General features: G+C 41.3%; 1 protein-coding gene across 1 annotated transcript; it reads right to left on the bottom strand.

The window, feature by feature from the left end:
- Window positions 1-1,016: 1,016 nt before the first annotated feature.
- On the bottom strand, window positions 1,017-9,666 carry KRT78 (keratin 78). Its single transcript, XM_012551747.3, has 9 exons — window positions 9,174-9,666; window positions 8,164-8,381; window positions 7,169-7,229; window positions 6,413-6,508; window positions 5,167-5,331; window positions 4,548-4,673; window positions 2,097-2,317; window positions 1,823-1,857; window positions 1,017-1,707 (listed from the first exon to the last, which is right to left on the bottom strand). Exons 1-9 carry the CDS (start codon window positions 9,564-9,566, stop codon window positions 1,490-1,492), a joined length of 1,533 nt encoding a protein of 510 aa, XP_012407201.3. The 5' UTR covers window positions 9,567-9,666; the 3' UTR covers window positions 1,017-1,489.
- Between the last annotated feature and the right edge of the window lie 2,728 nt (window positions 9,667-12,394).

The raw sequence follows: 12,394 nt of genomic DNA, 5'->3' as shown, positions 1-12,394 counted from the left end.
GAGAAAGACAGAAACAGAGACAGAGAGACAGAGCAAGAAAGGAAAGAATAGGAAGGGAAATAACTAGAAGGTCATTTGACTCGAAAGACCTAGCTGAGAACAGCTTAAAGTTGGAAGATAGATCCCAGGGAGAGGCAGACCAAAAAATAAGGGGGCCCACAAGAGTCAAAGAAGTGGAGAAATGGAAACCAGAGAGACCTGAGGGGCTTAACCAATGTCTTCCAAAATTACACAATGAAGGAGAAAAAGTCTGAAAGGAATCTAATTCTTTTTACTCTTGGTCTTGGAAAGAAGAAGGGAATAAACATTTATATACAACCTACTATGTGTCACTCACTATGCTAAGTGCTTTAAAAATATTATCTCGTTTGATTCTAAAAAACAACACTGGAAGGAAGATGCTATTATTGTCTTCATTTTACAGTGAGGAAACTGAGACCAGCAACTAGTAAATTCTGAGGCTAGATTTGAACTTAGATCTTCTTGACTCCAGGTTCACCACTTTGTCCACTGTGCCTGTCAGTGGGACCATATAGTTTTTCCTCACTTGTTCCTTCTATCTGTGGTGGGATCTAGATTAGACTCTCTCTGAATCTAAGAAATACTTTTGTTCAGGCTGGACTAGCTTAATCTAACATAATAAAAAAGGATTATGGACTGGGTAGAGTCTTCTCTGCATTTGGGTATGAAACAGGAAGTACTGAGGAAAGAAGGAAAGGAAACCCAGGCAACAAAAATAAAAACACAAATAAATATATAACAAGGAGAACTCTAAGCTGAGAACTGGGGAAGAAATTCATCAGAATCTAGATTTAGAGTTAGATGTGACCTCAGAAACCATTTTATACATGAGAGAACACATGACCCATTGGTCCAAGGTCATGGAGGTAACACATGCCAAAAGTTGGATTTGAACCCAGTCCTCAGAGTTAGAGTCACTAGACAACAATACCCTGGAACCTCAAAATTCTCTGAAAAAATAAATAAATAAAACAAGGAGCTCTTCACGACTGGGAAACAAATAAACTTTATTGTTGCTCCAGAATCGCAAACCCTTGTTTGAAGGTGAAACCCAAAGAGATTAAACAAATTGCCTGAGAGCTTGTACCTCTGTGACAGAGCTGGGATTTGAACTCAAGTCCTCCAAAGCCAATACTCTTTCTACCCTGTTAGCACAGGTCCAGTCCTAGTCTGGCTTTTCATAGTTATGTGACCTCAAGTAAATCAATAAAGTCTCTGATCATCCTTTTCCTTGTCATTAAAATAGGTATAACAATATTTGTACTACATGACTTATAGAGACATTGTGAGAAAATGAAACTATAAAAATCTGAGCTGTTAATGTTTGTGGGAAAGAAAAAGCATTGATCAATGTCTGGAACTATGAGGGAACATAAAAGGGACCCAGCTGGCTGAGGAGGGAAAGCTCTGAATTGTGGAACTCTGTCTGGGCCATTAAAGGGTTTGCCTTTGGGATCCACTCTGTCATTCAGTATATGACAGTCTTCAAAGTTGACATAGTTGTCTTCTTCAAGATGGTGCCAGTGACAGAACTGGAACTGGATTTAGAGAAGCCAGAACCAGAGGCAGACATGGATCCAGAACCAGGGTCTTTGACTAAATGGGAGCCTCCAACAACAACACTGGAGCAGCTGAATCCCGAGTTTTCACATCCTCCAGAGCTAGTGGTACCTCCACCAACCATTGCTATAAAGAAAGATGCATCTATTAATAATACAGGGACTTCTTTTTTGTCCCCCTTTATAGGGTTAAAGCAATACCAAAGCATCTACCTCCCTCTCAGAAGTCAACCAGCACTTACAGATGCTGACATTGTCAATGTATTCCCCAGACATCCTGTTGAAAAAGGACAAGAGGAGGAAAATCTCAGTCAGGATCCACTGAATCCATAAAAGCAACCAACCCACAGGCCAAGAAGAATTCCCAGGACCCAATTCATAATCCCTCTTTGTAGATCTGAATACTGACTCAAAATGGGAAAATGACCTAAGGTATGAGGGTAAGTATTTCAATGAAAGTTCCTTCATCAGATTGTTGCTAGATCATCCCAGAGTCCTCAAGGTCCCCACAGTTACCTGCACTCCTCGCCCTCCAGTAGTCTCCTGTAAGTGGCTATTTCCACATCCAGGGCCAGTTTGGTGCTTATCAGCTCCTGGTAGTCTCGGAGCAGTCTTGCCATGTCTTGCTTACTTTTCTTAAGCGCATTCTCTAAGTCCACCACCTTGACCTGCGCATCCTTGATGGCCTGTTCTCCACGTTGTTCAGCATCAGTGATGGTTGACTGGATTGTGGCATTCTGGGAGAGGAAAATCATCAACTATTGTAGCTATCACAAGGCACTTCCTTCAGCCTGCTATGTACTTGGAAATAAACTGCGTGTGTTCCAATTTCCCTTTCCTCACTTAAGTAGTGAATTCCAAGATGGAGACCTCAGTTAATTCCCTCCACTTTATCTCCTTCTTTATCATAGAGTAAAGCTGGGCAACCTTCTAGCTCTTTCTGAAGGGGTAGGAGCCTTCACCATTAGGGAGAAAAGGGGCATCAGGGAATAGAATGAAGAGTGAATCCATTAGACTGTTCGACAGAGGCCTTGGATTCAAATCTCAGGTTGGCACTTTCTAGTTAGGTATACTTAGGCATATTACTTCAACTCTCTGACTCCTACTTCTAACTTCTGAAGCAGGGGTGATTAGATTATCCATATCTTAAACTTCAAAAGGTTATTGTAAGGAATGTTCATTATAAATCATAAGGTGCCATAGAAAGGTGAGGTGTTATTATAGTGAATTCTCAGATTATCAGAGTGGAATAAGACATGGAATCCATACCCAATTAGTATTTGATTGATTATTGAATGCACAGATTCCCGACCATGTTCACATGACAGAACCCAAAACTGTATTCTAAAAAACTGAAACATTTTAGTATTATCCAATATTTGTGATTGTCTATGGCAATATGCTTCTCCATCAGGATGAATATTTGAGGGCTAACTATCTGAGCATTCAGAGAAGTGGAACTTGTAACCCAAACTACGATGATTTAGAGAATAACTTGGCAAAGGAGAAAGGAAAGACTCTGAGCTGATATCCTGGGAATTCAAAGACCTTTGTAACAAGCCATAAAACTACCCTATAAGAAGTCCAGTCAGAAGGAAATCCAGCTTCTTCATCCCATTTCCTGACTCTACTCTCTCTGATACATACATACACACACACACACACACACACACACACACACACAATGAAAAGCATCACCCCTAGAACTGATGCAAAGTACCCACCTAATTCTTGTCTTTTTCATTTCTACCCCTAGACTTTCTCTATATTACTTTCCCTAAGGTAGGATGAAAGAATTAAGCATTTTGGTTTAAAATACTTTCCCTTTGAAGTTCTAGCTAAAATGGATAAATCCATAGTAATTTCAAAACTAACAACAAAGAAGTTAAGAAAACAAAGAAGTGATCTTGTCAATAGTCCCTTACCTAGCAATATTATTCAGTTACTTGGGGTTATAGGAGAAAATAAGGAATTGTCTCCAGATAAAATACTTAGGATCTCTTTTTCACATAACTGTTACATTTATTTGTCCTTCATTCAAGAAGACCAGTGACATCAGAAGGGTGATATCTTGACTTGCAGGTGAATTGAATTTAAATGAGGCAAGGGCTATGCAAGTCACCAACCTCATTCTCTCTTCCAGAGTCATCTGAGTCTAATAGCAAAACAATTGCTGATAGTCCTAGATGCAGGGGAGATCTTGGTCTTTTTAAGCTAGATCTTTCCCAAGTCTCAGTTTGTCTGAGGCAACACCCACTTAAGGTTAAGTAATAAATAGGCCTCAAGGGAGGGCTCTCTTTTACCTAGTCAAAAAAATCAATCTGGGAGAAGAAAACCTTCAGGATTTCTGGTCAAAACAGAAAAAATTGCAATTTAAACTTAGTCTAAATCATCAAAACCAAAAAAATTAATAATCCAAGTGAGATTTAGGGTGTAACGTATTGTTGGTCAATCAGTGAGAGCCAGAGGAATTTGGGTTTTAGTCACGGGCAAGCAGATCCATTTGAACACCCATGAGCTTTATCAAAACTAGTTTTCCAATACTATATTTCAAGAAATCATAAATGAAGCTACTTGGATCAAATGAGTTAATTGTTGCAGTTTTTATCATAGAATAAATAAGTAGGGAAGAGAAAAAAAAAAGAAATCTAACCCATAAACTCCAAGATATTTTGCAAGGTTTCAACAACCAAAATTTATATACCTTTGGCCAGATCACCCACAGGAAAGGCTATGGTTCCATAATCATACAGCTACATCCTAAACGATATACTAAAGGGGAGAAATGAATTTCTCTCCTTACACTCCTTATTAATTGAGGGTTGAGTCCTGTCTTTGGGGGGTTCAATAGAAAGAGAAGCAGTAGTTGTGGAGGATAGGTTTTTAGGTTTTAGGGACATAAAAGGCAGCAACTGGATGGAGACACTAAAGGAGAAGAAGAGGGTCTGGGGGACCAGAAGAACCTACCTGCTTCTTAATATTCTCAATCTGATTTTGAAGTCTCTGAATTGCTTGGGTCAGCTCAGTGATTTGAATCTTGGTGTCTCTTATGCTGTCTCCATGTTTCTCTGCAGACATTTGAAGTTCCTGATACTGAATGAAGGAAGCAGAGATGACACTATCACTCAATTGTGGCCCCCTATCCCCTAATGGTGACCTACAAGATCACTTTTGATCCTGAATACTCTAGATCCCCTATGTACAACCACTTCTCCCCATGTCCAAGTCTATGATGTCCATTGATGGATTTAAGTTAGACCGTTGAAAGAATTTCAGTTCTCCCCTCCAGGACATATAAGAATGTGCATTCAAAGATTGAGCCTCCTCAATGGATGGACATTCAGGGGACACTGAACATCGTTCAGTTTCCCCTCTTCATAACAATCCCTGCAGAGGAGGGGGACAATGGCACCTTAACCTAACTCTTTTCAGTAGCAGAATATCACATCACAGAATATATCCAGTCACCAAATTCCCAGACTCCTTCCGGACAGCACAGGCCATATGACTGGGAGAAAGTTCAAATGACCTCTAGATAGGAACTATGAAAAGTGAATGGAAGGACAGACAATGCCAGGACAAAGACCTTGGTCTGGTACATGGCTTCAGCCTCTGCTTTGCTCCTTTGAGCAATAAGTTCATACTGAGCTCGGATCTCTGAAATGATGCTTCCCAGATCCAGGTATCGGTTATTGTCCATAGAAACAATCACTGAAGCATCGTTGGCATGAGTCTTAATCTGACTGAGTTCCTGTAGGGAGAGAAAGTATTATCTTGAGTACTCCACTCCAGTCTGGAGTCCCAATTGCATATGAGCTTCTAGGCCAATACAATCTTAGAATCAATGTTCAGAATCACCAATGAGGGCATGTCAAGATAGGGACTGAGCAGAGAGAGGTGTCAAGGTATTATATTCTAGAGAAAAGGAATAAGCATCCCAAGGAGACATGTAAAGGCTGGTGGGACAATCAAGAAAAGAAGATGAGGGCTGTAGGAGAATGGAATAAAGAGAAAAAGAAAAAAGCTTATGGGGCAATTGAGAAGAAGGCTACAGTATAGCACAGGAGAAGGGGAGAAGAAAGGAAAGTGTATTTTATGAGCCTCAGGATTATAATCCTGAAAGGTAGGTTCTATTATTATCCCCTTTTTACAGTTGAGGAAACTAAGGCAGAGAAAAGTTAAATTGCTAAGCCAGAGTCATATAGATAATGTCTGAGGCTATATTTGAATGCAAGTCTTCTTGACTCCAAGCCCAGTGTTCCATCTAACTGATTCTGGAAGAACATAGGGATTGGGAGGAGATACTGGGAGAGAAAGGGGGAAGAAGAGAAGTAGAGGAGTTGGTGAGATCCTAAGAAACAGGAAAGGATTGAAGGGTACTTGGAAGAGGGGCAAGGAATGAGTAAGAGCACTGAAGGGAGGAAGGGGTTGAAAGGCAGGTGCTAGAAAGACACTGAGGTAGAGGGGAAAGATGAGGGATACCTTCCAGGATAATAGGCCAGGAACCCAGAGGAAACTTAGAAAGGGACTTGATTAGCATCTAGCCTATTGGAGAGGAGAATGAATAAGGAATAAAGTAAAAGTTGTGAAGGATTCATAGGGATGAGGATGATGGGGAATCTGGGGCCAGGAGGACCAAGGCTTGAGGAAAATATTGAATGGGAGGGTTCTGAAGCAATAGAGTCTGGAGAAACATAATATGCAAATTTGTCTAACAGGGGTACCCCTCCTGGCCACTCAGAAATTTGGTAACAGAAACCATCCCTACCCCCCTTTTGTCCCACTCCCTTTTCCCCTCTGTGGGCCTTCAGCAGACTCTGTGCAGTCCTCACTTGATTGAAGATACGTTTCAAAAAGCAGATGGTTTCTCGAAGAGTATCCACTTTGCCTTGTAGTTCCACCTTGCTCATGTAAACACCATCTGTGTCCTAGGGAGAAAAAAGGAGGCAAGAGACCTCAGCTAACTGCTGCCTGGTTCCTTTTTTCTAGCTTAGACTATAATAGCCACCTTTTTCTATCCTAGGCTCCAGCTCTATCCCCATTTTACAAAACCTCTCATAATCTCTGCCTAAACTTACAGGAAAACATTAGGATTGAATATAGGGTGCCCCTCTTTCATAACAATGACTTTTACTCTCATCTTCCAGGAAGTCATCTTTGATTAATCCCAGCCAGTTCTTCTTAAATAATTCCTTCCCTCTTCTTCTAGAACTAATATTTAAACATCTTTTCAGCAACCCCTAGCTTTTTGTATACGTATATGTGTGAGTATGTATGTCCAGGGTTGTGTGTTCTATTTCATCCAGTGGTCTGGGAACTCCCTCAGAGGCAGGATTCGTATTCAAATTGAAATACAAGCATATAATAGCTGTGTGACCCTAAACAAGTCATTTACTTCTATCTGCCTCAATTTCCTAATCTGTAAAATGGAGATAATAATAGCACTTACCTCCCAGGTTTTTTGTAAAGATCAAATATAATATTTGTAAACTACTTAGCCCAATGTTTAACACACAGTAAACACCATAGAAATGTAAGTTATTTTTTATTCATCATCATCAAAGGAAATAACATTAGGGTATTCTCACCTTTTTGAGAACCACAAGGTCGTTCTCAGCTATGGGACGTTTGAAAGCCTCCTGTTCATACCTTTCAAATGAGAAGACACAGATTGAAGTACCCTAGAGGTCATGCAATCTGTTCTACTGGCTTTAAACCAGTCAGTCCTGATATAATCCTTTTTTCCTCCCTACTCCCATGTCTTTAAACTCTATAGAACAGAAGCCTCTATATGCTTTTTAAGAAGTTTTCTATCTTTCCCATCAAGTAGCTCCTTCCTCATGTTGAATCCCAGCTCTTATTGTCAGGTCCTTTACAGAGGAAGGTCTGGTCAGGGAAGTGAAACTCCAGCAGGGGCATGAATGAAGCTGGAAACTAAGGGCTGTCTTCAATGACCCTTCTCCCTCCCATCCTGACAACCCAATGGTCAGAATCTGAACCCCACTGACTCACAGTGGCTGAACAGGAATTTCCTGAGTTCAGAGAGCTATTGGGAGAGGCAGCCGGGTATTGTGGAAAAAGCATAGATCTTAGAACTAGGTGTTGTTTGTTTAGTTAGTTTCATTCATATCCAACTCCTGATGACCCCATTGGAGCTTTTCTAAGCAAAGATACTGGAGGGGTTTGCCATTTCCTTCTCTGGCTCATTTTACTGAAAACTGGAAACTGAGGAAACTGAGACAAACAGGGTTAAATAACTTGCCCAGAGTCATATAACTAGTAAATGTCTGAAGCCAGATTGGAACTGAGGAAGATGAGGTTTCCCAATTTCAGGTCCAGAACTGTATTTACTGGACCACCTAACTGTCCCAGAACTAAATGACCCAGATTGTGTGGCTACTTTCTAGCTAGATGAGGCAAGTTCATCGACTCTCTGGACTTCAGTGTCTATCTTTGCAAAATCAGAAAGTTGAACTAAATAATCCCTGAACTTCCTCCTTGCTTTAATTCTCTGTCCACCTCCTTGGGGCCCTCAGGAAAAGAAGATGGATGGGGGAGAAGATCAGGAGTTGTTTTTTCCTACTTGGTTTTATAATCCTCCTCCTGCTCTTGACAAGACTTCAGCTCCAAGGCTAGTGATCCACGTTCCCCCTGGAGCTGCTCTAGTCGCCTTCTCAGCCTGGCTATATAAGCCTCAAAGAAAGGCTCCATGGTTTGAAGGTGGCCGCCCATCCCCTCCTGGTCCTGCAAAAGCTGCCACTTGGTCTCCAGCACTTTGTTCTGTTGTTCCAGAAATCGAACCTGATACACAAACAGAAGGATTTTGAAAATTCTCCAAAGTCAAGTATATAGGCCAGGGGTCCTCAAACATAGGCCCGCAGGCCAGATGCAGCAGCTGAGGACGATTATCCCCCTCACCCAGGGCTATGAAGTTTCTTTATTTAAAGGCCCACAAAACAAAGTTGTTGTTTTTACTGTAGTCCGGCCCTCCAACAGTCTGAGGGACAGTGAACTGGCCCCCTATTTAAAAAGTTTGAGGACCCCTGATAGGCCTTCAAAAAAGCCTCAAAATTGAAAATGGACAGTGGAGAGGGGAGGTATAATCCTGCTGTCAAAAGACTCGTTTGCCACTTTTTTGGCTAAGTTCCAAGGTCAACTCATTTCGTGGGGTCAGGTAAAGTCTAAAGATGCTATAATTCTGTGGTTGGTCAGCCTAGTGAACTTGTCTCTTGATTAATTAAACAAATCAAGTCTCTAACTTGATCTTTCTTCCCCTTTGGCAGGTTACAAAGAACATTAGAGTTTTTGGAAGGGTTAATGGAAGTACCTATCCTAGTATTGATTAAATATGTATAAACAACAGCCCCTGCAGCCCTCCCCTGGAATATCCCACAAGATGAAATGGCTTCTAAGGCTGTTGGGGGATATGATAGCTAGGTGGGGGAAGGGGATTGTCTAACTTTGAAAGATGATTGGACAGGTCATGGAGAGAAGCCAGAATCCCTCTCTCCTCAAAAGTCTCTACACCTGGGCCCAAGAACCATCTCTCTGCTGAAAGTGTAGCTGTAGGGGACTGAATGCAATGACCCTCACCTTGTCGATGAAGGAAGCAAACTGGTCGTTGAGGGCTCTAATCTGCTGGGTTTCCTGAGCCCGGACAGTTTGGAACTGAGGGTCAATCTCAATCTTGAGAGGACTTAGGAGATTCTGATTGATGGTGACCTCTTGGATGCCTCCTGGGGGACAAAGACCAGCCCCAACCCCACCCTGCCCAAACTTCCCCCCAAATCTGCCCCGTGGCGCCCAGCTTCTGTCTCCTCTGCTAGAGAGGCCCCTCGCCTCTCCCATGGAACAAAAGCTTCGGCTGCTGAAGCCACCGTTTGTCTTTGCTTCCCTGCTGCCAGCTCTGCGCCAGTTCCCCAGCTGGGCAGAGCAAGCAGAGTGGGCACTGAAGCCTCCATGGGCACCAAAAGGCACACGGGACATGATCAGGACGGATGGTCTCAGCAGCTTCAAACAGATGGACAGATGAGGTGAATGAGTCCTGCCCTGGGGCTCCAGCACAAGACTTTTATCCCTCCAAGAGCCGGGCTGGACCTGGGAGAGCAGGATGGACGAGGATGATATTGGTCTGACTATGTCTGTCACTCCCTTCCCCTCATACTGACCTGTCTTAAAACACACCCAGAGTCAATCATCCCCCAACCCAAGGCCCAGCCTTGCCGTGAGCAGAACCCTGTCCTTCAGAAGAACGAGGAGATACAAAAACTTACTTCAGATAACTTTCTTCCTAAAAGCAGAAATGGGGGCCCATACACACCCAGGACACAGACAGAGAAACCAGAACCAGGGGCAGTCAGATAGTTTGGAACATCAATTAAAGGTGGGATGATATGAGAAGAAAATAAAATAAGCAGAGATGGGAGTGGATAGGGAATCTGATGAGAAGGAAGGGGGGGGGGGAAAGGAAGGAGGAGGAGAAAAAGGAGAAAAGAAAAGGGAGAAGGTTTAAAAGGGGAGGGGCAAAGGAGAGACTGTGTGGATAAAAAGTGGATAAAAAAGGAAGTGGGGAAGGGCTAGAGAGCTGGTTTGCCCTACCAGAGTAAACAGCTTGAGCCAAGGAGCTCCAGGAATTGAGAAACTTCTCAGCAGCCTCCTGAGCAAAGGAAAATGAACCTTCTAGTAGACTCTGCTCGCCACCAAGACTGGGATGTGAGGGAGGATGTCAGAAGGAAGCAGGGAGAGGCTAAAAAATCATTTAGGCTAATGATACAGGTTTGGGAATGAAATTGGAAAAAAAAAAAAAAAAAAAAAAGAATTCCAAGTCCCTCCTCCCACCACCACCCAATCCATCAATCAAGCACACTGTCCTGTCTGCACACACACCAGGTAAGTGTCTTTAGTCTCGTCCTTCAGGGAGTAGGGTGTTTCCCATCAACTTCATGAGCATGTATATACTTAAGGGTCAATCCATGCAGTTCCAATTATTATATTTACGTGGCCAAGCAATGTTCCAGGCTGCAAGACACACCTAGGCATTGGAGAAAATAATAAATAAAAAGATATCTGAAAAGAGAATGGGGAAAGGGAGCAGAAAAGTTACCTGAATATGGGAGGGACAATTATTATGGATAGAGACATGTTGATGAAGTCCAGAGAGTGAGAAACAGGGCCGGTAGGAGAATGAAAAATGGCTGGCCTGGATCTCTCCCCAAAATGGAGGCTCCTAGAAAGAACTCACTGGGAGAGAGAAGGGGGTTCAACATGACAAAGGGACAATCTCACCCCAGTTACTGAAGGAAATTCTAGGACAAGAAGGCTATTGTGTTATTGTGACAAGGGTCAGAGAGTCATGAGGACATCCAGGAAGAAAATGAAGAATGGCTGTCCTAGACACATCCTGAAAAAATTTATAAGGCACTAAAGGATCGATCCATTCCCATCTCAGTTCTGCCTGCCACATTAAGCAAGGTATTTCACCATTCTGACCTCCATTTCCTCATCTGTTAAATGGAGGAGGGAGAGGTTGAACTAAATAATTTCTCAAGAGTCTTCCATCTGTAAATCAATCATCTCCTGAAGATTATAATTTGGTAGATATGGAACCTGGGAAGTGAAAGGAATCTTTAAGGTCATCTACTCCCATTTCACTCTGAGTGCAGCAACTTCTGTCATCCTTTGGAAAATTTTACAAATGAGTTTATATTCTAAATTAATATTATTGCCTTTGGCTACTAGGGCAAGTAGGTGACACAGTAGCTAGAATGGTGGTCCTGGAATATATGTTAAGTTCAAAGTCTTAAGTTCAAATCTGGCCTCTGTGACTCTAAGCAAATCCCTTAACTCTGTTTACTTCAGTTTCCTCATCTATAAAAGAGAAGGAAATGATAAATCACTCCAGTATCGTTGTCAAAAAAAAAAAAAAAAAAAACTCAAATAGGGTTACAAAGAATCAGTCATGACTAAAAGACAACTAAACAGCAACAAATCATATATATTTTCCCTTTAACAAAGTAAGTCAAGATGTTTATAAGTTAAGATAGATTTTAGCTTTGGAGATCTCCTCATTATGGTAATTAACTTTCATTAAACGTCTCTATAAAATTATTATAATTAATGTCAATATACTTTTTTCCTTCCACATTCCATTTGTGAACATTAATTTCTTGAATTGCACATGTTTCTTATTTTTAATTTTTTCTTATACTCATCAGTTTCAGTCTTTGCCCAGGCAAATGGGTGGTCTGATTATATGCTAACAGCTGATTCAGAAATGACTTCCATTTTCATACCAAATCATGTCTAATCATTTAAAATGCAACTAATTTCATTTTCTGTGGCATTTTTTGATGTTTGCCATGTCTAACATATTCCAATTCTTGTCTTTAAAAAAAAGTATGACTTAGAGAGTTAAGGAATATGATCTATAAGTCTTTGGTTTCTCTCATTCCTTACTGCTAACTATATTTTCCATCTTTTTTTTTCATCATCTTCACTGTCTTTTCTTTGAAATTGCCAAGTATCAAAATGTGATGGGAAAAGGAGAGGATCAGATCTGTGATTTCACCTGTGCACTCCCACTGTTCTAGAAAACAATTTGGAACTCCACACAAGCTTATACATAACAATATCACTACTAATCCTATCTCCCTAATGAGACCAAAAAAAAGAGGAAAAAGATCCAATGCATATAAAAAGTTTTAGAGTGGTTCTTTATCCATTGTCAAAGTGTCCATCAATTGCGGAATGACTGATCAAATTATAGTATAGAAATGAAATGAAATGTTATTTTATTGTAAGAAATGATGAAAGAG

Source organism: Sarcophilus harrisii, chromosome 5, assembly GCF_902635505.1.
Source record: "Sarcophilus harrisii chromosome 5, mSarHar1.11, whole genome shotgun sequence".
In the NCBI taxonomy this organism is placed as follows: domain Eukaryota; kingdom Metazoa; phylum Chordata; class Mammalia; order Dasyuromorphia; family Dasyuridae; genus Sarcophilus; species Sarcophilus harrisii.
This window is presented reverse-complemented; position numbering and strand designations above follow the sequence as displayed.

Excerpts from the sequence above, each read along its gene's own strand:
- KRT78 (XM_012551747.3), bottom strand. The coding sequence starts at position 9,566 with ATGTCCCGTGTGCCTTTTGGTGCCCATGGAGGCTTCAGTGCCCACTCT. Across the intron at positions 7,230-8,163 it reads GAGGAGGATTATAAAACCAA|GTATGAACAGGAGGCTTTCA; the intron begins GTAGGAAAAAAC and ends CTCATTTGAAAG. Across the intron at positions 4,674-5,166 it reads AAGCCATGTACCAGACCAAG|TATCAGGAACTTCAAATGTC; the intron begins GTCTTTGTCCTG and ends TCCTTCATTCAG.